The following is a 21,980-nucleotide window of genomic DNA, read 5'->3' as shown; positions in this document are numbered from 1 at the left end:
TCTTTGCAATGTGTACTGTCATTTTATTATGTTAAAAATGCTTGTTTTCCATTTTTTATGTGCTGGACCCCAGGAAGAGATTAGTTGTCACCTAATGAAGATCCATAATAATCAATGAACAATATAAGTTCTTCCTCTTATATCTGATTGCACCACTCACTTTGTGCTCTCCCCGATCGTTGTGGGGGCATCGTGCTCGAACGCCTTCTCCTTCTCCCATTTCTCCTGAATCTCCAGCTCGATCTTCCTCAGAAAGTCCAACTTGGCTGTTCCCTTCCGCTCCTGCAGAACAACAACATGAGAGGAGAGACAGACAGCTGTGAGTTAACTGGACTAAATAAGAACAATAATGCCATTAAAACTTGATAAACTACCTGTCATTGCTCTTAGTTTAACCAAGCCACGTCTTGTCTGGATGCACTGTCACTTTGCAGCACAGCTGTTACTGTCCTAGCGGTTGTTGTTTTGATTTTATGGTTGTTTTTTTATATTCTTGTAGTTGCAATTCTTTTAAAAATCCATTTAAATGCACCTTGAGTCTATATGAAACATTTCGTTCACTACCTGCTAGGAACGTGGTTCAAATGACAATAAATCAGAGTCTGAGTCTAAATGAATGTTGGGTGAGTGAGTCAGTGAATGGATGTGTATGTGTGAGTGATGCACATTGTGTATTTTATTTATTCTTTTTTATTTTATTTTACGAGTCTGCATCCTGACTGAGCACCTGAATTTCACTGTACATGCATGAATAATGACAATAAAGTGTCTTAACTCCTCCAAACAAACTAAACCCCACATGTAAACACAGTTGGTACATGTGAAGAGAACAGTTTATATTATGTATAATATAAAACACATTTCATCAGTAAATCTGAACTCCTTGGTTCAGCTCAGTCACATTTTTCTGAACTTCTTCTGCAGCTCGTCTCGACCACTAACTTAGCATTGTTAGCTAACTCGGCTAACAGCTACAATAATCTAACACAGTAAAAAACAGGCTATAACGCCTTCAGCAGCTTATTAATTCTGTATTAATTAATTAACAGCTCTACGGTGAAGCTAATAAACCCACCGTCATGTTGACCTGAAGCTCCGCCGAGTCTCTGTCGTGTAGTTTAGTTGGTTTGAGCCGCAGTTTGAACAGAACCCACGCCGGCTGTCGGTGCCTGGCTGACGACACACTGTGACGTCACACTCCGCTGTCAGCGCCGCCGCCGCCGCCGCGGGGCTTTCTGGGAAATGTAGTGCACTGTGGCGTCATAACGTTCCTTGTGACACGAAGTAACGTTTTTATCGGTGTAAACCATAGACTGTATAAAAAAAAAGGTGTAAACACTTTTTAGTCCATGTCATGTGCGTTAAAACACAACATAAATCCCTGTAATGTGAATTAAATTAAAGTTTTCATCGCGTGGGATCGAAGAATCTTTCGGTTTCTGAGTTCCGAGTTGTCTCGAACGCAACATAATGCTGCGTTCGGGACAACTCGGAATTTGGAATTTTCCAGTTGAAAACTCCGATTTCCGACTTCAAAGCGTGCTTCACGATTCAAGAAAGGCATTACAACATTATAAAGGGCACAAAAACAATTTAAAAAGAAGCATTAAAAAAAAAAACCCGTAATGAAACAGATCGTTTAAAATCGAAGAGAAATAACAACATGAATTTACTGTGTTCCACAACATCGGTTAATCTGTAACTGTAAGTAAATATTGTATATTAAATTTTGTAACTTTTTAATGTATTTTGGCATTAAAATATGCATTTTAATCGATGTTTTACAGTTGTCGCACATTTTCCCGTTGCTTTCTGGGGAATGTAGTGCATAGAACGTCACGTCATGCGTCGTAACGTTCATTATGACACGTATTCTGACGTTTTTTATCCGTGTAATAATAATAACAAACACTTTAGTTAACCTTTTAAGTGTTTTGATACAACATAAATCCCATGTAATGTGAATTAAATTAAACGAAAGCAAAAAGAGTCGCCGCTGGGACGTTAACGTCGGCTGCCGCGTTGCACTCTGGGAAGTGTAGTGCACAAACGTCACCGGCGTCGTATTAACGTTCGTTATATAGTTATGACACAAACTCTAACGTTTTATATACGTGTAATAATAACAACACTTGGTTCACCTAAAGTGTTTTTAATTAATACACAACATAAATCCCCTGTGGTGTGAATTAAATTAAAGAGTCGCCGCTGGGACGTTAACGTCGGCTGCCGCGTTGCACTCTGGGAAGTGTAGTGCTAGTGCATAAACGTCACCGGCGTCGTATTGATTAGAGTGCCTATAGAGAGAGAGTGGCGACAACGGAAGTTCAAAATGCTGGCCGATCACGTGGTCCATGTAGCCTCAGAAAGTTCCCGGAAGTGCTTGGCGGGCAATTGAAAGCAATAGGAAAACCCCGATAATTGCTAAATAACGGTCAATAAATGCTTTGTTTTGCGGTATTTATATGCTTGTGTTAATTACTTTTAACTGTGTTAAGTTTACTTAACCCCTACAGTCATCAACAGCAATAAAAATCGTAGCATTTTCTCTGTTTTTATCAAACTTTCAGACTTGAATGAGGCAAACTGACAGGTCACTCACAACATGTCTGGACTCACAACTGCATAATGATGTGTTCAAATAGGAAATCCATGCAAATGCTAAAATTTGATTTGAATTCATTGTAAATACACGTAATTCTATCACTATTTGTTAACTATTCTTCTTATTAGGCTATGCTTGTGTTGCTTTGAACCCTGTTAACTTGACTAAACCCTTACTGTTGTTGATAGCAATAAAACTGTAATATTTCCTCTTTTTTAACTTTCAGACTTGGTTGAGGCAGAGTAACAAGTGACTATGATTTGACAATTGACTACACAACAGCATTATGATGATAACTCTAATAGAAAATCCATGGCAAATAAATTAAAGTTTAATTTTAATTCATTGCAAACATATGGAATTTTATCACTATTTGTTAACTGTATACTTATCCCAAACTTACTGTACTCAGTGATGCATAATAAAACAGAGTCATGTTTTACCCAGTGCACTTAATATCACAATAAATTCCTTAAAAACAGATCTACAGAAGTCAAACAGATCAGCATGTCAAGCTGTTTGCGTCCTTTCCGCTGTGTTGTCCTTGAATATAGTCTTCACCATGGTATGCTGTGCTGCACGGGGATGCTCCAGTCGCTTGGAGAAAGGCCTGCACATGTATGGCTTCCCCAAACACAGGGACAGGAGAAAAGCATGGCTGGCTAAAGTCAGAAGGAGCAATTTAAACACCTAGATTTCAACAACAAAAAAATATGTGAGGTAATCATATTCAAACAATTTGCTCTTTCACACACTTTCAAATACCACGCCACTGGGAAGTTTAATATTTTTTTAATTAACAGAGCAGAACAGGAAAAAACAATGCAAGAAGAATCACAGAATCACAGCTCCTAAAACAGTAGCAACGACAAGAGAGGGCAGAATCCATTGGGCTACATGTAATAAATGTCACCACCGACATGGGTAGCCCTAAGCAGGCCATGTGGAAATCCTTTGGGGTCGAATAAAACATAGGTGACACATCCAGCAACACCAGACAGGCATTTCTTCTTCATGGCTGTTGTCCCACATCTGGTGAAACAGTTAACACATAAGAGACATGTTACATCCTTGTCATCATCACTCCTGATGTACAGCATCAATGTCTATGATTATTGATTAACTATATATTGCTCTGGCCCATACATTCTTCATTTATAAAAATATATATTTCTAGTTATAGCTGACATAGTCAAAAAGGTGATCACTAGTCACTAGTTGCTGTTTATTTACGGGAGTCATAGTGGATGCTGCTGTGCTGGGGTGCATTACATTCAACAGTGTTCCTCTCCATTAAAATACTTGAAGGCAAAATATGAGCAACAATTGTTGAGATAATGCAGTCCAACACACAATGATCTCAACAAATAACATAAAGTACAATGAACACCTTTCTGATGTCAACAAAAACTGATCATGTATAAAATTTATGAAAGCAGAATTTATGGCACAGCTGGTATACTGCACTGCATGATGTTGCACAGGTGTATCAAATAATATGACCAATAGTGTATATAATGTTTAGTATGATTACTTGAGAACATGCCATGGCTAGATGTGTATTTTAATCAGTCAGTGGTTTAACAAATAAATTAGCAAATCAGAACATTTTCCCATGTTTGAGACAGCAGTCCAGAATGTCCTCATATCATAAACTTCACCCATCTTTCCGCAGCCTCAATGATATTAATTTTATGTTTAACTGCAATCACACTCCCTATACATTAACCTCGCTACTAGTCTGACAATTGACAGCGTTGGATTAAGTTATATTTAGAGAACAGAATTACATTTAGCAGCCTGTTGCATGTGTTGCTATCGTTAGCCAGAGTGCTAGCCTAAACTTTTATCTGTTAATATTCTCTAAATATTCAAATCTAGACGGGGATAATCCGCCAACATACTTAATTACTCATGTCGATTTAATTCAGATGCACTACTGATATGAAAATGCCATTTTTAAAACATTTTACCTTGAACAAGTGCTGCTCCGACCAGCTGCTCCATTGGAATACATTGAGCGGCGGTTAGCTTATGCTAACTTCCGGGAACTTTTGAGGGGCTCCATGCGCCGCCATTGCTGTGAAAAAACTGAACCATTGCAGTGAACGGAGGTGGCGCCACTCTCTCTCTATAGGCACTCTAGTATTGATTAACGTTCGTTATATAGTTATGACACAAACTCTAACGTTTTATATCCGTGTAATAATAACAACACTTGGTTCAACTAAAGTGTTTTTAATATACAACATACATAAATCCCCTGTGGTGTGAATTAAATGGGACTTTTCTTTTCACCGTCTGGTTTTTATAACTAACTAACTAACGTCGTCAGTAAGTCAGGTGTTTACGACATCTCCCCCCCGGCTGTTACCATGCCGTAAAGCACTCTGTCCGACCTGCCAGAGAGAGACCGACAGGAGCAAAGGAGGCCCTGAAAAAGAAAGAGAAAACCGCTTATAAATCACAATAAATTGGTCCAGATGAGGAGAGCAGGGCTGGTTTCGTAGACAGCGTCGTAGTCTTCTCTCACCATGATCATAGAGAATGTGGACGCCCTGAAGTCGTGGCTGGCAAAACTCCTGGAGCCGATGTGAGTGTTGGATTTAAACATGACATTTAGCATGTAGCATGTAGCATGTAGCATGTAGCATTAGCTTAGCATGCTAAAGGCTAAGCTAACTAGCCTTTAGCGTCAATGGAGATTTACTAGAAAGTGATGGTGGGTTCTTGCACGAGTTAGCGAGCCACCAACACCACAGCTAACTGGCCTTTACACACACACACAGACACACACTTACACACACATACACATATAGAGACACACATACACATATATATGTATATATATATAGGCAAGGCATCTTTATTTAGGCTATATAGCGCATTTCATACCAAAGGGGCAACTCAATGTGCTTTACATGCAGACAAAACAGTTAACAGTAAGAGCTGGAAACGGAGAAAGAACAGCATAAAACAGCATAAAAGCATACACATTTTTTATAATTAAAATAACCCAGAATAGTTAAAATTGCAATCATTAAAAATACAGTTAAATGCAAGAAAGAAAGTACAAGAAAAAAACTATCAAGAGGACCTGCAGTGCACATCCAAAATTATGATTTAAAGTTACTAAAGAGAGCTCAGCCATAAGCACATGAAATGAGAAATGTTTTATATAGTATATATACAGTGTCTTGCAAAAGTTGTCCACATTTTGTCACCAGCACAGCTAACTGGCCTTTACACAGACACACACATACACATACATATACACATCTATATGTATATGTATATAGGCAATGCATCTTTATTTATATAGCATAGCGCATTTCATACCAAGGTGCAACTCAATGTGCTTTACATGCAGACAAAACAGTTAACAGTAAGAGCTGGAAACGGAGAAAGAACAGCATAAAACAGCATAAAAGCATACACATTTTTTATAATTAAGATAACCCAGAATAGTTAAAATTGCAATCATTAAAAATACAGTTAAATGCAAGAAAGAAAGTACAAGAAAAAAACTATCAAGAGGACTTACAGTGCACATTCAAAATTATGATTTAAAGTTACTAAAAAGAGCTCAGCCATAAGCACATGAAAAGAGAAATGTTTTATAAAAGTATATATGCAGTGTCTTGCAAAAGTTGTCCACATTTTGTCACCAGCACAGCTAACTGGCCTTTACACAGACACACACATACACATATATATACACATCTATATGTATGTATATATATATAGGCAAGGCATCTTTATTTATATAGCGCATTTCATACCAAGGTGCAACTCAATGTGCTTTACATACACACAAAACAGTTAACAGTAAGAGCTGGAAACGGAGAAAGAGCAGCATAAAAGCATACACATTTTTTTTAAATTAAGATAACCCAGAATAGTAACAACTGCAATAATTAAAAATGCAGTTAAAAGCAAGAAAAAAGCAATAAAGAAAGTACAAGAAAAAAACTATCAAGAGGACTCACAGTGCAAATCCAAAATTATGATTTAAAGTTCCTAAAAAGAGCTCAGCCATAAGCACATGTAAAGAGAAATGTTTTATATAGTATATATACAGTGTCTTGCAAAAGTTTTCCACATTTTGTCACGTTTCAACCAACAAACTTAAGTGTATTTTATTTATTTTAATTGGGAGGACACATAACACAACATTGCCACAGAAAATGGGACAATGTGATGCACATTTGAGACGTCTAACTTCAGATTATTTGCAGTCTTTGTCCCTGGTCAGGCTTTAGAATAGAATAAAATATACTGAATACATTAAAACATGCAATAATACAATGAATAATAAATTGCAGATTAAAAAGAAGTTAGATTTAACATTAAACATTGGTAAAGTGCTGTTGTATTGTATTGTAATGATTTGTGAGAAATGAATGTTCACATTTCTGCTGCTGCTTGAGCCGATGTTTAACTTTCACACTAAACCTCTTTAGTTCTGTTTAGGATTTAATTTCTGAAGGTGAAGAACTCCATAGGTGTGTATCTACCTCGCACTGAGAGGGATGAAAGTCGTCCTGCACCTTCGAGTTTTACAGTTTCGCTCGGTTATGCTCCTTGTCATCGTCCTACAGTTGTCTTGGACAAATCGATTAATCCTTTAAATAACCAACAGATCTATCAATAATGAAAATAATCGTTAGTTGCAGCCCTAATCATGAAAACAAGCTATTCAAATTGATGTTTTTTTGTAGCATAAATGTGGAAATGTTGTTTTGTCCACAAACCAAAGAGAGACTCAGTTTATTGTCATAAAGGAGCAAAGAAACCAGAAATATTCACATTGAAGAAGCTGAAATCAGAGAATCTGGACTTTTTTTCCCTTTAAACCGATTATTAGATTATCAAAATAGTTGACGATTAATTCAATAATCGATTATTGGATGTTGGATGTTAACTCACTCCAACTCATTAGAGTGAACCACTGAGTCGACTGTGTTGAAGCTTCCTCTGCAGCTGCAGGTCTCTGGGGTTTTGTCTTCTGTCCAGCAGCTGTTTTCCGGTTTGTTCCCGTTCTTCTTCTGTGTAGAGCAGCTCTGGTTGAGTCTGGTTGGATGGAGAAACATCTGGGAGCAGCAGGTTTAAAGGACAATTCCGGGCAAATTCACCTCAGGCTGTATGTTCCTAACATTTTAGGTCTAACAGAAGGAATCTGAAGATGTTCAGTTTAAAGCAGAACTATGCAGCTCGGCCGGAAATAGCTCGCTCCTTCGTTGGTTTCTCTTTTTTTCCCTCTCCGGAGCTCCCCCACAGTTCTGGTAGGCACATGTCACTGTCGTAAAAAAAAAAAAAAAACTCGCCGCCGCCACCTCCTCCACCCCCCCTACACGTGCTTGTGTTTACTGCTGTTTGCTAAGCCCTGCTAACACCGAGCTAACGCTAACACGGAGCTAATGCTAACACCGAGCTAACGCTATGCTAACACGGAGCTAATGCTAACACGGCGCTAACGCTAATACAGCCACACACAGGCACAAAGACACAGACATACACACACAGGAATAAAGGTTCCAAAACGCGAAGGTGTGTGTGTGTGTGTCATGATGTATTACATTATCTTATAAAAGACCCACGGTGTGTGTATCTGTGTTAGCATTAGCTCCCTGTTAGCCACAAGCTGAACTTCATCAGTAAACATTTCATGTTTCCATGGTTTCCTCCGACTTTCCGAACTCAAACCAATCACGATTCGTGACATGCATGACGTCATATGCGTTCTTATCTCGTACTGCCGTAAGGCAGTTTCTCGCGATACTTCTATCCATTGACGAGATTTGTAACACCGAGACGGACGACTGATCTTGCAAGTGCGGTTTTCAGCCAGTGGGGGGGGTGAGCGCATTGGCCTAGACCCCATTCACTTCATAACAGGTCACTCAACCATCACAGTGACTCTGAGCCACAATAATTACAGCCCAAATCCTGCATAGTTCTGCTTTAATGTCTCCTGTTTTGCGGTAGTTGTGTCTGTCCCCGCGTCGCCACGGCAGCGATGATGAATGGGAGCGGATTGACGTTCTGCTGCTTAGGCTGTTTCCATCCCTCAAAGCCACAGACAGCGTCAGATGGAGACTCAAACATGCAGCCAGAATAGGGCTGGGCGATATGACGATATTAAATCGTGAAGGATTAGAGCGTGTAGACGATCTGCCAAAGTGCAGAGATCGTAGGATCGTCTGGGGCTCCTTTTATGTTGCAAGAGTGCATTTTATCAGAGTATGTTTACTTGCACATTTTGGCAAAACTGCAACTATTTAAATGGGCTGACTATGCACAGCTCCACTACTTCCTGAATTTCTGAAAGGCAGCTCCCAAACTGATGAATCCAGGTGTGTGATCATTGTGACTACTCAGACACACCTGGATTAATCAGTCTGTCTAATAATGTAAGACAGGAAATAAAGGAGCTGGCTTAAGTTCAGGAAGTAGTGGAGCTGTGCATAGAGCCCAGTAAAATCTGCTCAGAAAGGCTCTTTGACCTAAATTGTCTGTTTTTCAATTTTAGATTAAAGATCGTGATAAAATCGAGATCGTTATTTTATTTTTCAAAAACCGTGATATGATATTTTTGCCATATCGCCCACCCCTAACCCAGAAGTTTATTTACTTCAACAAGCCGACATGTTTGTAAAACTAGATCTAATTCAAAGTCTGGCGGAGTCGAGACCCAAGTTGACGCGCGGTGTGTTCAGGTGCAGTGGGAAGCTACCGTTTGTGTCATAAACACAGGAATATCAACTCTTTACTTGCTTCAAGTGTACATTTTTTTCCACAGACAGCGTCAGATGGAGACTCAAACATGCGCAGAGAAGTTTTTTTTTACTAAAATGTTAGGAAAATACAGCCCCGAGGTGAATTTGCCCGGAATTGTCCTTTAAGTCTTTACCTCAGACTCTCAGTAGGATTCAGGTCTGTAGGACTCTGACTGGGCCGAGCTGCTGGGATGACACCGGTCCGTTGTGTGTTCAGGTGGTCGTCCTGCTGGTTCCCACGCGTCCTGGAAAATCTGGAAAACCTGGAAAAAGGTTGACCAATTTCCCAGCCATGGTAAACACATGGAAAATTAGAAGAAAAAAAGTCAAATGTCCTGGAAGGAAAAGCTTTGAGTTGTCCTGGAATCAGCTACCAGAGCTCTATTGACTGTTTCAGACCCTGCTAAGGATTTAGTTTCCAAACAAAAAACAAAAAAACAAACATGCTTGTGCAGTTCTATGATAAATTTGTTGTAATTTCTAAGCATTTAAGAGATTATTTCATTAGTTAGAGCCACAGACTGCACATCTTTAAATCAGAGAGAGGAATAAACATAGAAACAAACTGATTAAATGTACAAAATATTAAGGTATTATTGTCGAAAAGAAGATGTCTTCCAGAGCATGAATGGGACAGTGGCTTAAAAAACTAATGTCTGTCAGACTGTAGTAGCTGGAAAAGTCCTGGAAAATGATTTCCTCGGTCTGTGTTGTATTCTGTAACATGTGGATCAGTTTGAGGCTGTGAATACTTTAGCACGGAGCTATTATGGGCTAGTTAAGCTGCCACTTGGCTCATGGAGATGTAACTGTATCAGGTGTGTGTGTGTGTGTGTAGCCTTACTAACACACTGCTGCTGCTGCTGGTCTAAATAGCTCTGATAAACCTCTTTATTTATACATGTTGAGCTAATTCTCCTGGTTTCTAGTTGGTCATGTGATTATTTAACAACAAAAAAAAGTCATATTATGGTCTGTCGGTGTTTTACTGAGTTACAGTTACTCCTGCTGCCTCTTTTCTTTCACATGTTAAACCACCAGAGGCAGCCGTGTGTGTGTGTGTGTGTGTGTGTCCAGCTGTGGGATGAATCCAGATGTGGAGGCTTTTCTTTACTCTCTGTCAGTGTGTAGTAGGGTTGTTCGGTATACCGGTACTAGAGTGGTACCGGGGTACTGAGGCATTTAAAACGGTACCATACTGAGCTTAGATGGGACCGGTACTTTCATTTTGCGCCGCCGGCAAAGGGGGGGGCAGAATCAATTTGGTCTACATATGGGAAACAATAGGTGTGTGTGTGTTTGAGTAACATGAACGTTTGCATTTCATTCTATAAACTACTGATAACAATTTCTCCCAAAAATTACAACTGGTCAAAAAAACAAAAAAAGATGCAGTGTTACTGTTTTCAGACCTCAAATAGTCTAATGCAAATAAAACAAGTTGATATTCATTTTTAAACAACAGACCACTAATGTTTTAATTTAGGAAGAGTTCAGATTAATATAGATGGAAATTTAATCCATGCAGCAGCAGTGACTGTTTACTGATTTACTGATTACTGATGCACATGTTATAGTTCTAAGATTTTCTATTAAAATAAGGCCAATAATGACATTTTTTGTGTTCTCTTTTTATTTGGAAAAGTATCGAAAAGTATCGAAAAACATTTTGGTACCGATACCGGTACCAAAATGTTGGTATCGTGACAACACTAGTGTGTAGTGTGTTGTACTGCAGAGTGAGTCTCAGACCTGTTGTGTTGTTGTAGTTGTAGTAGGGTTGTCAGTCACGATACCAGAATCTCAGTAGTCGATCGATACCAAAACCTGTGAATTTCCACCATTCTCGATACTAATTCGATACCACGATAAAAAATAAAATAAAATAAAAAAAGACAGAGAACCCATGTACTTTTAAATCCACTACTTCATTGAAAACTGTTTCAAACTGTCAACTATTTAAAGGGACAACGAGGAGTTTTGTTAAAGCGAAGTGTTTCCACACTACATTTATGAGCCTCCGCACCGTGAAATTCTTTGACCGGGTCAAGACAGACTCATGTTTTCATTCATCAAGAATTAAAGTCAGAGGTTGGAAGACGATCACATACCGTCGTAGTTCCCACCATAAACGGAGATTCATACGGCGGCGTTATTCTCATGACTCGCCACGAAACCGAAAGTAAAGAAACGCTGGTCGGCTCGCCCAGCATTTCCACCACCACTAATAATAACAAAATAACCACAGAGACAAAACCATAGATTTATCTAAAATGGACCATTAACAAGTGGTAACGGAGATTCATCCACATTAATATCAGACTTTTTTATAACCAAATAGAAACTCCTTGTTGTCCCTTTAACATCACTGTGCTTCAACATCTTTTTGTACAGAATTTAATAGAGCTGCCCCCAGCAAAACAACATTTGGAGCCCTGTCTGGTCAAAATTAAGTCAAAATCAATATGACTGAACTGTATATGAAAGGCTGTAGGGCTTTTAATTTGAAGGTCCAGATACAGGGAGTCGTGACACTCACTCGCTGTCAGTTTTTTGTGTGTGTTGTTGTTATTTTACACAGTCTCTCTCTTTTGTTTTTTTTGTTGTCAAAAGCGACTTTTTCCGATGTTGTAACATTTCTGGTTTGGAGACTCGGACGTGAAAGCACGTGTTTATTGGTGATAAACGGGAATAACTGACTGTCTGTAATAACTGTAAAACCCGACCGGCAAGAACCGACACGGCTCGCCGAGGGAAAAGTTGTGTATTCTGTTCTGACGGTACCAGAAAAAAGCAGGTATCGGTTTATTTTTTTCGGGTCGGCATCGAATTGGTAGCGAAGTGTCTGTTCTTGTGACGACCCTGTGTTGTTGTAGTGTGATGTGTGTTTCTGGTTGGTTGTTTCAGCTTTAATGAAGCTGAAGGATTCATTGATGATGAGACTCATTTAGTTTTAAAGTGTTTCATGTCCTGGAGCTTCTGTGTTTCTGTGTCAGTGACCAACACTTTCTACTTTTACTTTTACTGCTGCTGGTGAAGAGTTAATAAAGAGACTGGGACATGGAGGAACTCTGTCTGTCTGTCAGTAGTTTACATGACACTTGAGAAAACTGAATTCCAGTCAGAGTGCCCCTGACCAAAGGCACTGGCTCATAATCTGGAGTTGGTCCCCGGGCGCTGCACCGCGGCTGCCCACTGCTCCTCAGGGATGGGTTAAAGCAGAAGTGATATTTTTGTGTTAATATAAGTCTTAAATAGTTGTATCTTCCGACAGCAATCACTTCTATAGAGTGTTTGGTCTGAAACACGGGTCTGTCAGTCACTCTGCTCTGCTCTGAGCCCAGGAGAAAACATTTATCGTATCCTACAGTTTTTATCCAATGAGGAGAGAGAACGGCATGCAGGGCTGTGTGTGCAGCCAAGGGATGCGCGTGAATGTGGCGACGTAGGGACGAGGACTGTTATGGTGCGTTCAAGGAAACTCGTGTTTTTCCGACCTGTGAAGTGGTACCAGTTCGATCTGGTACGAGTTCACGGGTCGGAAGTTACGAGTGGCCGTTATAGTGACTTTCACAGGTAAAACAGGTCGGAGAAACACGAGTGGGTTGCCTGGAACGCTACAAAGTCGTAAGTTGTGACTTGAAGCTGTAATTTACAATTTCAAAAGCCTGCCTGGAACGCAGCATTAGCCAAAACCACCGGATCGCTTACTTCTGCTTTAAATGCAGAGAAAGAATTTCACTGTACTAGCTGTATATGTGACTAATAAAGTACCTTTACCTTTTAACCTTTTTTTTCTGGCCTTAATCCGACTAGAACTGGACAACTGATGCACGAACGCGTTAGTTCGACTAATATCAGAGTTCTCCAACTAGTGTTGTGACGTTCACGAACGAACCGATTCTATTGAACGGCTCGTTAACATGAACGATGGGAACCGAGTCGCAACTGGGAACCGTTCCTTTTTTTTCTTCTTTTTTTCTTTTCTTAACATCACTGTGTGTTCATAACATTCAATGGGCTCTATGCACAGCTCCACTACTTCCTGAACTTAATGCTGCTCTTTTATTTCCTGTCTTACATTATTGGACAACCTGATTAATCCAGGTGTGTCTGACCATTGTGACTCCTCAGACACACCTGGATTAATCAGTTTGTCCAATAATGTAAGACAGGAAATGAAGGAGCAGCATTAAGTTCAGGAAGTAGTGGAGCTGTGCATAGAGCCCATTGAAGCTAATCCACCGGCTACGTAAGTGGCATGCACCCACGCGGGCGTCGTTGGTTTGCACAGCTGGTCTATTTTATTTCCTCCATGCGCAGCTACGCGGCCCTCCAACAGGTAAAAGCTACATACAGTTGTCACGTCCATCATGCCTGGTGTAGCAGGTAAAAGACTGTTCCCAGTGTACTTCCCCTGTTACATGGGAGCTTATTAGATATGCAAATGTAGCATGATGCCTTCACTGAGTGCTCCTGTAAAAAAAAACAAAAAAAAAACACGCGAGGACCCTGCCTTGGAGAGCAGATCAGCTGCAGCTGTCTTAATATTTACAATGAAGCCATTTCAGACTCAGAAAATCTAGTCCACACATATCAAATGAGGTTATAATCAATATTTCAAAAATATTTCAAACTCAGATATCGGTGGGATATCTAATTTTGTATTATTTTGTTCCAAATCTCACCCCATCCTACCTCCCGGTGATTATTTCCAAGATAGAATGAGTTATAAATATAAATAAATAAATATAAAAATCAGTCAAATGAGCCAGTTTTTTGAACGGCTCTTTGAAAGGAACGGCTCCCCTCAAACAGCCATAAATCCCATCTCTAGCCATAATCCCTATAGTCATAGCAGTAGGTTCGTTACCTTTAATTAATTGTCGGTGCAAGGTGTTTTTAGAACGGCGGAGCAGAGCCGTGAGCTGCTCAGAGCTACGCTACAGAGGAGGCTCATTATGGGATTTCTCTGTTGGTTTCCCTTATCAAACTCATCAAATACACAATCCAACAACTCCACAACGCTCTGGTGGACAAGTTGTGAGCTGCACATTCACCACGCTATGAGATAATAACACAACGTTACCAGACAGAGTTGTTGTAGAGGGAAATACAGAGACTGATGATGAAAAACTGTCCCTGAAGGCAACGTGCATCAGTGGTTTTGCATGAATTTGCATGAATTAAAATAAACGCAAACATAGACGAGAATTTATGACCTGAATATTTCAAACATTTCCCCTGGGGGGTAGATAATTGGTCCTATATTAATAGATACTTGAAATATTTTGTGTTAACAATGAGGAATGTAGTTTTATTTTGACTATTAAATGATTTTACACATTCATAGTGTTGTGAAATTACTACTATTTGCAACCAATGGGTTTTTCTTGGTGAAACGTAGAAGCAACGACTCAGAGAATCATCACAGGAGTCAGACCGACGTGTGTGAGGATCATGAATGAAAAGGAAATGTGAATATTAGGTTTGCAGCTCGATTTATGTTGTGTTTGTGCCTCTAAAGTTTTGTGTTTGCTGATGTTGACTGACGGGACGTGTTGTCTGTTCTCTGCTCTGACCCACAGATGTGACGCCGACCCGTCTGCTCTAGCCAACTACGTGGTTGCTCTGGTGAAGAAGGACAAACCAGAGAAGGAGCTGAAAGCGCTTTGTGCCGACCAGCTGGATGTCTTCCTACAGAAAGGTATGTTTCAGCTGCAGAACAAGGGAGCAGCATCCATCCATCCGTCCATCTTTCTTTCTTGTCCTCCTCATACGTCCCTCAGACAATAGAGGCTTAGCAGTTATCCTCTTGCAGGGATGCAAACAGCGCGCCGAAAAGCAAAACTTGCTTTTTTCATGACCAATTAGGTGACTTGTGTGAATCGTTCAGATCCGAAGAGTTTTTGTTTTTGGGAGGGGGGGGGGGTCTCAGCGTCTCAGCGTCTCAGCTGGGGTCATTAAATGTTTTTCTAACAGGCTGACAGTGACAATCACGTGAAACTGAGGCGAACTCATTCATGGTCTCTGATTATACTGATAACAGCCTACCTCCAATGTAGACGCGTGACGCGCGTGCTCATTAAAGCGGCGCGTATCCGCCCCCCCCCCCCCGTGCGTGTCCCTGGAGCTGTGGCCGCGGACATGCACGATTTCCTACGTTGCTGTGTCAGGCAGGTGTTTCCACGGAGCTCTGCCCCGTTTCAGAGGTGAAGGAAGCCCTGAGTGGAAAGACGTCGCCTCCGCGATGTAGAATGTGTTCAATTAAAGTGAAACTAACACATTATATAGGCCTATATGTCCATTACACACTGAATGAAACATCCCATGTCTTTATTTATTCAGTTTATTTTAATAGTAATAATTATGACTAACATTCAGTGAAGACCTAAAAATCAGTTTCTCCAAAATGGAAATATTGCTAAGGATTTTTTTTTTTTAAGCATTTTTAATCTAGAAATGTTGGCCTTCTGAAAACTATGTCCATCTATATGCACTCAACACTTGGTTGGGGTTGAACTACTGGAAATGGACTTTTCCATGATATTGTAATGTACTTATTTGTTAACGGTGAGCACCACCCACCCCCGCCAGACAATTCCTCTCTTTTTTGGTCCTGACCCGTTTGCATCCCTGCTCTTGGAGCTCCACGCGCTGCCTCTGTGGAGTTCCTTCACTATAATGAGATGATTCATTCCTCAGTTCAAAAACGGCTGAATTGAGAAAGAGTTTCAGACCGAACCTGCAGATGTTAAAGAAAGACAGATTTATATTCCCAACTGCCGGAAAAAAATAAGAGACCACTTTCACAAATGTTTCTTTAAAAGCTTCTCTACATGTAGCTACCACACTTAGGGCTGGGCGATATGAGGAAAAAATCCTATCATCATTGGTTATTTTGAAACAGTTAATACTCTAAAATTGTCTGTCTGATATAAAATGTAGTGAAGTTCCTAGTGAAGTCAGAATAAAGCTCATGTTTCTTTTAAATGCTCTAAATGAACCCAAAACTCAACAGAAAATGCTCTAATTGACAATATTTTAATTCCAAACATGGGAGAAATGTTGTCGGTAGTGAATAGAATAAAACAAAAATGTTCATTTTACTTATAAATAGTAAAACCAGTCCAGTCAGCTACAGGTCACAGGTATATTATAGATATTTAACAGTCTGACGCTGTGTTGATGTTTGACCACCAGACTTAAGTCAGTGAAGCTCCCTGTAAAAAAAATAGGTTTCCTCCAGACCATAAACTCTGAGCTGTTCCTATGGAGACGCATTCAGCTCTACTTCATCATCATGTATAATGTGTGGTTCATCTGTCCGGCCACTAGATGGCAGCTCAGACTAAAGACACCACTTCACAGTGATGAGTTCCTCTGGTTTTTACTGAGTAAAATGAACATTTGTGTTAATTTGACAACATTTATTCCAAATTTGAAATAAAACTCTTGTCATTTAGAGCATTTATTGGCAGAAAATGACAACTATGACTTTGACTTTGTTATTGTCATTGCAACAAAATTGGTCACAATCCCAGGTGCAGAAAGAATAAATACAACAGGAATAAATAATAGATTAAAAACCACTAGTCAAAATATCCAGTCTTTTCAGACCTTAAATGATAATAATGCAAAGAAAATATGTTCATATTTATTCCTAAACAACACAACACGACGAGAAGAAATAAATAAAGAGTTTATAAATCAGTTTTGGTGGGATAATGTCAATGTTTAATCCCAGCAGTGGTTTTTATATGTCATATTTTATCAGGTAGTTGACCTTGGCTTCTTTTAGAGCAGAGGAAGTTTAGAGGAGTTTTATTCTGACTGGGGAGCAACTTCACTACATCTTTCTACCATGCAACAGTTTCCTGTTAGTTAGAGAGATGATCTGTAGAAGTCTTGACTTGACTCTATTTATTTTTATTTTATTTTAATGTCTATTTAACAGGGACGATACATAGTTACAACATTGCCACAAAGAATGAAAAATGTGATGCATACAAGACGTCTAGCTGCAGCTAATGGTCAGTCTTTGTCCCTGGTCAGGCTGAAGAAGGATAAAAGATACTGAATACAATAAGTGCAATAATACAAATACAGTGAATAGGTATCATGAATAAATAAACACAGCTGCAAAATTTAGATTAAGAAATTGCACAAATTAAATACATTAAACATTAGTAAAATGCTGTATTGACACTAGTGACTTGAGAGAAGTTAATGTTCACATTTCTGCTGCTGCTTGAGCCGATGTTTAGCTCTATAGCAGTAAACATCTTAGTTCTTAGTTCTGTTTGGGATTCTCCTGAAGGTTTTAATCTGCTGCTAACTCGAGGTCGTCGCCTTGTCGTTGTCTTGTCGTTGCAGAGACGACGGGATTCGTGGATAAGCTTTTTGAATGTCTGACAACCAAGAACTACCTGGGAAACCCTGCAGCTGCCAAGGAAGCTCCTAAAGAGGAGGTGAAGCCGGCTGCAGTCAAGTCCGATGTGGTGGAGGTGAGACGCTCACAGCAGATAGGAGGGATGTCACAATTACTTGTTTTCAGAAATTAATCGCAATATTAAACGGCACAATTAATTGATCGTAAAGTTTCTTAAATACCGTCACTTTCTGAAAAAGATTATGTTGGAAACATATCGGCAGATGTGACGCCAAAATAAAGGTGTATGCACAGATACTGGTCCATTTATCTAGAGTAACACTGAATTAGTAGGAATTTAAATGTTAGCGTGTCATTTGTATTGTGAAAAAAATGATTAAAATAAACTTAAACATTTGGTATAGATGACAATTAATGACTTAAATATTTCAAACACTTCCCCCAGTGGATTAATAATAACTGGTCCTATATTAAGAGATTAGTAATGTCATTATGTGTTGACTGTATTTGATTTTACACATTCATAGTGTTGTGAAATGTATTGATGCATAATAATCGTGATAATCATTAATACCGTGATTACTTCTCTGACAATAATCGTACAAGACAATCTATAATCGTGACATCCCTACTCGGAGCAGATAACAGTGTGTTAGTAAACAGCTCTAACTCATGAATCCTGACATTTTAACAGATAGTCAAATCAAATGTTGTTTTGAGCAGAGCTTAGGATCAATAAATCTGTTGCTGTTTCTTTTTAAATATGAAGAAAAGGAAGAAGAAGAAGTGAGCTCACTTGTAGTAGGGCTGTGACAAAAAATCGATTCACATAAGAATCGCAATTCTCATTTAATACGATTCAGAATCGATATAAAATAATGTCCCAAAATCGATTTCAAAAAATGAAAAAACTAAACAAATCTGCTGCTGTCGGCCTCCATTTCCTTAGAATTTAAAAGGCAGTGTGTTTAACTGCACTTTTCATTTAGTTATTTAAGCAGTATGTGATATTGGTTTTATGCAACAGTTTCAACAATTCCATCTAAGCATGGATAAATGTTTAAAACTCAATAAATGTGAAAAAGTTTAGACACTTGAGTCATTCTGTCTTGTAAAGCAGACTGGAGTAGATCATGAGGAGCCTTTAACACCGACAGACTGAAGCAGAAATCATTAGGAATCAAATCGTTTTGCAGCGAAAATCCATTTTGAATCAAATCGAACTGTGAGATAGTAAAAGATTCCCACCGCTAGTGTTCAGGTTGTAAGAGTTTCTTGTCCCCTGAAGGTTGAAGCTCCAGAGGAAGAGAGAGAAAACAGGTGGAGGAGGAGTCCTCTGAGGAACCGGCCCGACTTCAACGAGTCCAGGTACTAACACACACACATATTATATGTATATATATATATATATATAGGAGTTATATGTAAGACATTTATGACAAATAACCTTAAAACCACTCAATATGTCACCAGAGACTAAGGAATAAAAACACTGATCTACCTGACAACAACAGAGCAGCCAGAATATTCACATTTAAACATTTATTTTGCAGCAACATCATCATGTTTATGTTTTGATTTTGTCTTGATAAAGCAGAAACAAAAAGTTGAGATGAGTTTAAAAGATGGAGGCGGCTGAAAGAGGAGAAGACGCGCTGCAGTGATTTAAATGTGACGGCAGCAACAGTTTTGGCCACAGTCTGACATACAGGTCTACAGCTGCAACTATTCATAGATTAGTCGAACAATAATCGATAATTAAATCAATCGGTTCGAGTAGTTTTTAAATTTAAAAAAGTCCAGATTCTCTGATTCCAGCTTCTTCAATGTGAATATTTCTGGTTTCTTTGTTCCTTTATGACAATAAACTGAGTCTCTCTTTGGTTTGTGGCCAAAACAAGACATTTGAGGACGATGTCGTCTGGTGGATTGAGAAACACTGGTTGATGTTTTTAAACATTTAATTGACCAAACCACTAATCTATTGATGGTTTAAATAATCAACAGATAAATTGATAGTGAAAACATCGTTAGTTGTGACATATACAACACTTATTATTTCTGCTGCTGCTGCTGGTGACTGACAGCCAGTGAGTCTGTGTGTGGTCTGAGTTGTTGCATAGAGATGGTAACACAGAGAAACACTGACACGGTTTGTTTCAAACCCCCGAGAGTCCTGCTGCTGTTTTTAGCTCCGTCAGTCCCAGGTGAACAGGTGAACGGGTGAACTGGTGAACTGGTGAAACTATTGTGTGGAAATAAACAGTATTTATCTTAATACTTATCTGGGATTTGGCCTCATCTTAAAGCAGAAGTAAGTGATATATTTGTGTTAATCTAAGTCTTAAATAGTTGTATCTTCCGACAGCAATCACTTCTATAGAGTGTTTGGTCTGAAACACGGGTCTGTCAGTCACTCTGCTCTGCTCTGAGCCCAGGAGAAAACTTTCCTTGTATCCTACAACCTTTATCCAATGAGGAGAGAGAACGGCATAAAGGGGCAGTCCTCTCTGTGTGTGCAGCCAAGGGATGCGCCTGAATGTGGTGACGTAGGGACGAGGACTGTTATGGTGCGTTCAAGGAAACTCGTAACTCGTGTTTTTCCGACCTGTGAAGTCGTATCAGTTTGATCTGGTACGAGTTCACGGGTCAGAAGTTACGAGTGGCCGTTATAGTGACTTTCACAGGTAAAACAGGTCGGAGAAACACGAGTGGGTTGCCTGGAACGCTACAAAGTCGTAAGTTGTGACTTGAAGCTGTAATTTACGATTTCAAAAGCCTGCCTCGAACGCAGCATTAGCGAAAACGACCGGATCGCTTACTTGTGCTTTAATTTATTTGGGTTAATTATTTGTGTATGCTTGTAGACATGCACATTCAGAATAATGAAAACAAACGGTTAATTACATGATTTATTTACAAGATACACATCTATTCACTCAAATATCACAAATTATTTGAATTTTTTTACCGAGAAGTCTGGAAAAGGTCTGGAATTTGGAGATATTAAAAAAAAATATATATATACTGTATATACAAACACTGCAAAAACTCAAAATCCTTCCAAGAATATTTGTCCTATTTCTTGTCAAAATGTCTCATTTCTAGTCAAAACTAATCTCTTTCCACTTAAAATAAGACTCATCACCTCAAAATGAACTTGTTTTTAGATCATTGTCACTTGTTTCAAACGTATTTTCACTTGAAATAAGTAGAAAAATGTTTGTGCTTGTAATAAGAAAGAAAAACTTGCTCCACTATCAGATTTTTCTACTTATTTCAAGTGAAAATCTGCTTGAAAGAAGTAAAAAGTGTCTAAAAACAAGCTGCTTTTTATGTGATTTTACGTATAATGAGATTTGTTTTGACTAGAAATAAGACGAATATTCTAGTTTTTACAGTGCAGAAAGACAAAACAAGAACAAACATCGACCGGAGAAAATGAACATTAGACAAAAACAAACAGAAACTCATTATATTTGTCACACAACAGCTCTAACCAGGTGTTTTGTTTCTTGTCCATCGACCTCAGGAGCCGTGACGACCGAAGGCGAGACGAGCGCAAGCGCCGCGACTTCGACCGCCACGGGAAAGGAGGAGGAGGAGGAGGAGGAGGAGGAGGCAGCGACTCCTCCCATCGCGGCGGCGGCGAGCGCGAGCGGCACGAGCGGCGGCGAGGGGGAGGAGGGGGAGGAGGGGGAGGAGGAGGGGGTGGAAGCCCCCGGGGGCGGAGCTACAGCCGCAGCCGCAGCCGGAGCGGCAGCCGAGGGAAGAGCCGAGACCGGGAACACAACAGAGGAGGGAGGGGAGGAGGTGAGAGATGGAGAGAGAGACACACACACACACACACACACACACACACACACACAGATATGATATACAGCTCTGGAAAAAGTTTACATTCAACATTTTGGCACCGCCGTTCTAAAAACAGCTTGCACCGACAATTAAAGTTAAAGAACCTACTGCTGTGACTATAGGGATTATGGCAATGGGCCAATTTGACAAAATGTTGAACTATCCCTTTAATAAATCAGTTTCTCTACATGTTGCTATGGCAGCCATCGATTCCAGTGTCTATTGAACTCCAATACAAGCTCATCTCACTCTACTGAGCTGCTCACCTGAACCAAACCACATTTAATGAGGAAGAAAGATTATAAATAAATAAAAAAAAAAAAACACTGCTGCGATTAAAAATTAG

The 21,980-nt window shown here is 39.5% G+C and overlaps 2 protein-coding genes across 2 annotated transcripts in view; one reads left to right on the top strand and one right to left on the bottom strand.

Annotated features, from left to right (window-relative positions):
• Window positions 1-1,249, bottom strand: part of lars1b (leucyl-tRNA synthetase 1b) — a 54,649-nt gene extending 53,400 nt beyond the window's left edge. Inside the window, exons 1-2 of the mRNA XM_085796961.1 lie at window positions 1,076-1,249; window positions 161-282 (exon numbers count right to left, since the gene is read on the bottom strand). Coding sequence (XP_085653087.1) covers window positions 161-282; window positions 1,076-1,081 — 128 coding nt within the window. The 5' untranslated portion in view covers window positions 1,082-1,249. The remainder of the gene's footprint in view (window positions 1-160; window positions 283-1,075) is intronic.
• A 3,741-nt stretch (window positions 1,250-4,990) lies between these two features.
• The window catches only part of rbm27 (RNA binding motif protein 27), a 65,932-nt gene continuing 48,942 nt past the window's right edge, over window positions 4,991-21,980 (top strand). Inside the window, exons 1-5 of the mRNA XM_085796963.1 lie at window positions 4,991-5,198; window positions 14,973-15,091; window positions 17,761-17,891; window positions 19,065-19,144; window positions 21,309-21,589. Coding sequence (XP_085653089.1) covers window positions 5,140-5,198; window positions 14,973-15,091; window positions 17,761-17,891; window positions 19,065-19,144; window positions 21,309-21,589 — 670 coding nt within the window. The 5' untranslated portion in view covers window positions 4,991-5,139. The remainder of the gene's footprint in view (window positions 5,199-14,972; window positions 15,092-17,760; window positions 17,892-19,064; window positions 19,145-21,308; window positions 21,590-21,980) is intronic.

The sequence above is a fragment of the Trachurus japonicus genome, chromosome 14 (genome assembly GCF_045865225.1).
Source record: "Trachurus japonicus isolate A0001 chromosome 14, Traja_1.0".
NCBI lineage: Eukaryota > Metazoa > Chordata > Actinopteri > Carangiformes > Carangidae > Trachurus > Trachurus japonicus.
The sequence above is the reverse complement of the archived record's forward strand: the minus strand, read 5'-3'. Positions and strand labels throughout refer to the sequence as shown.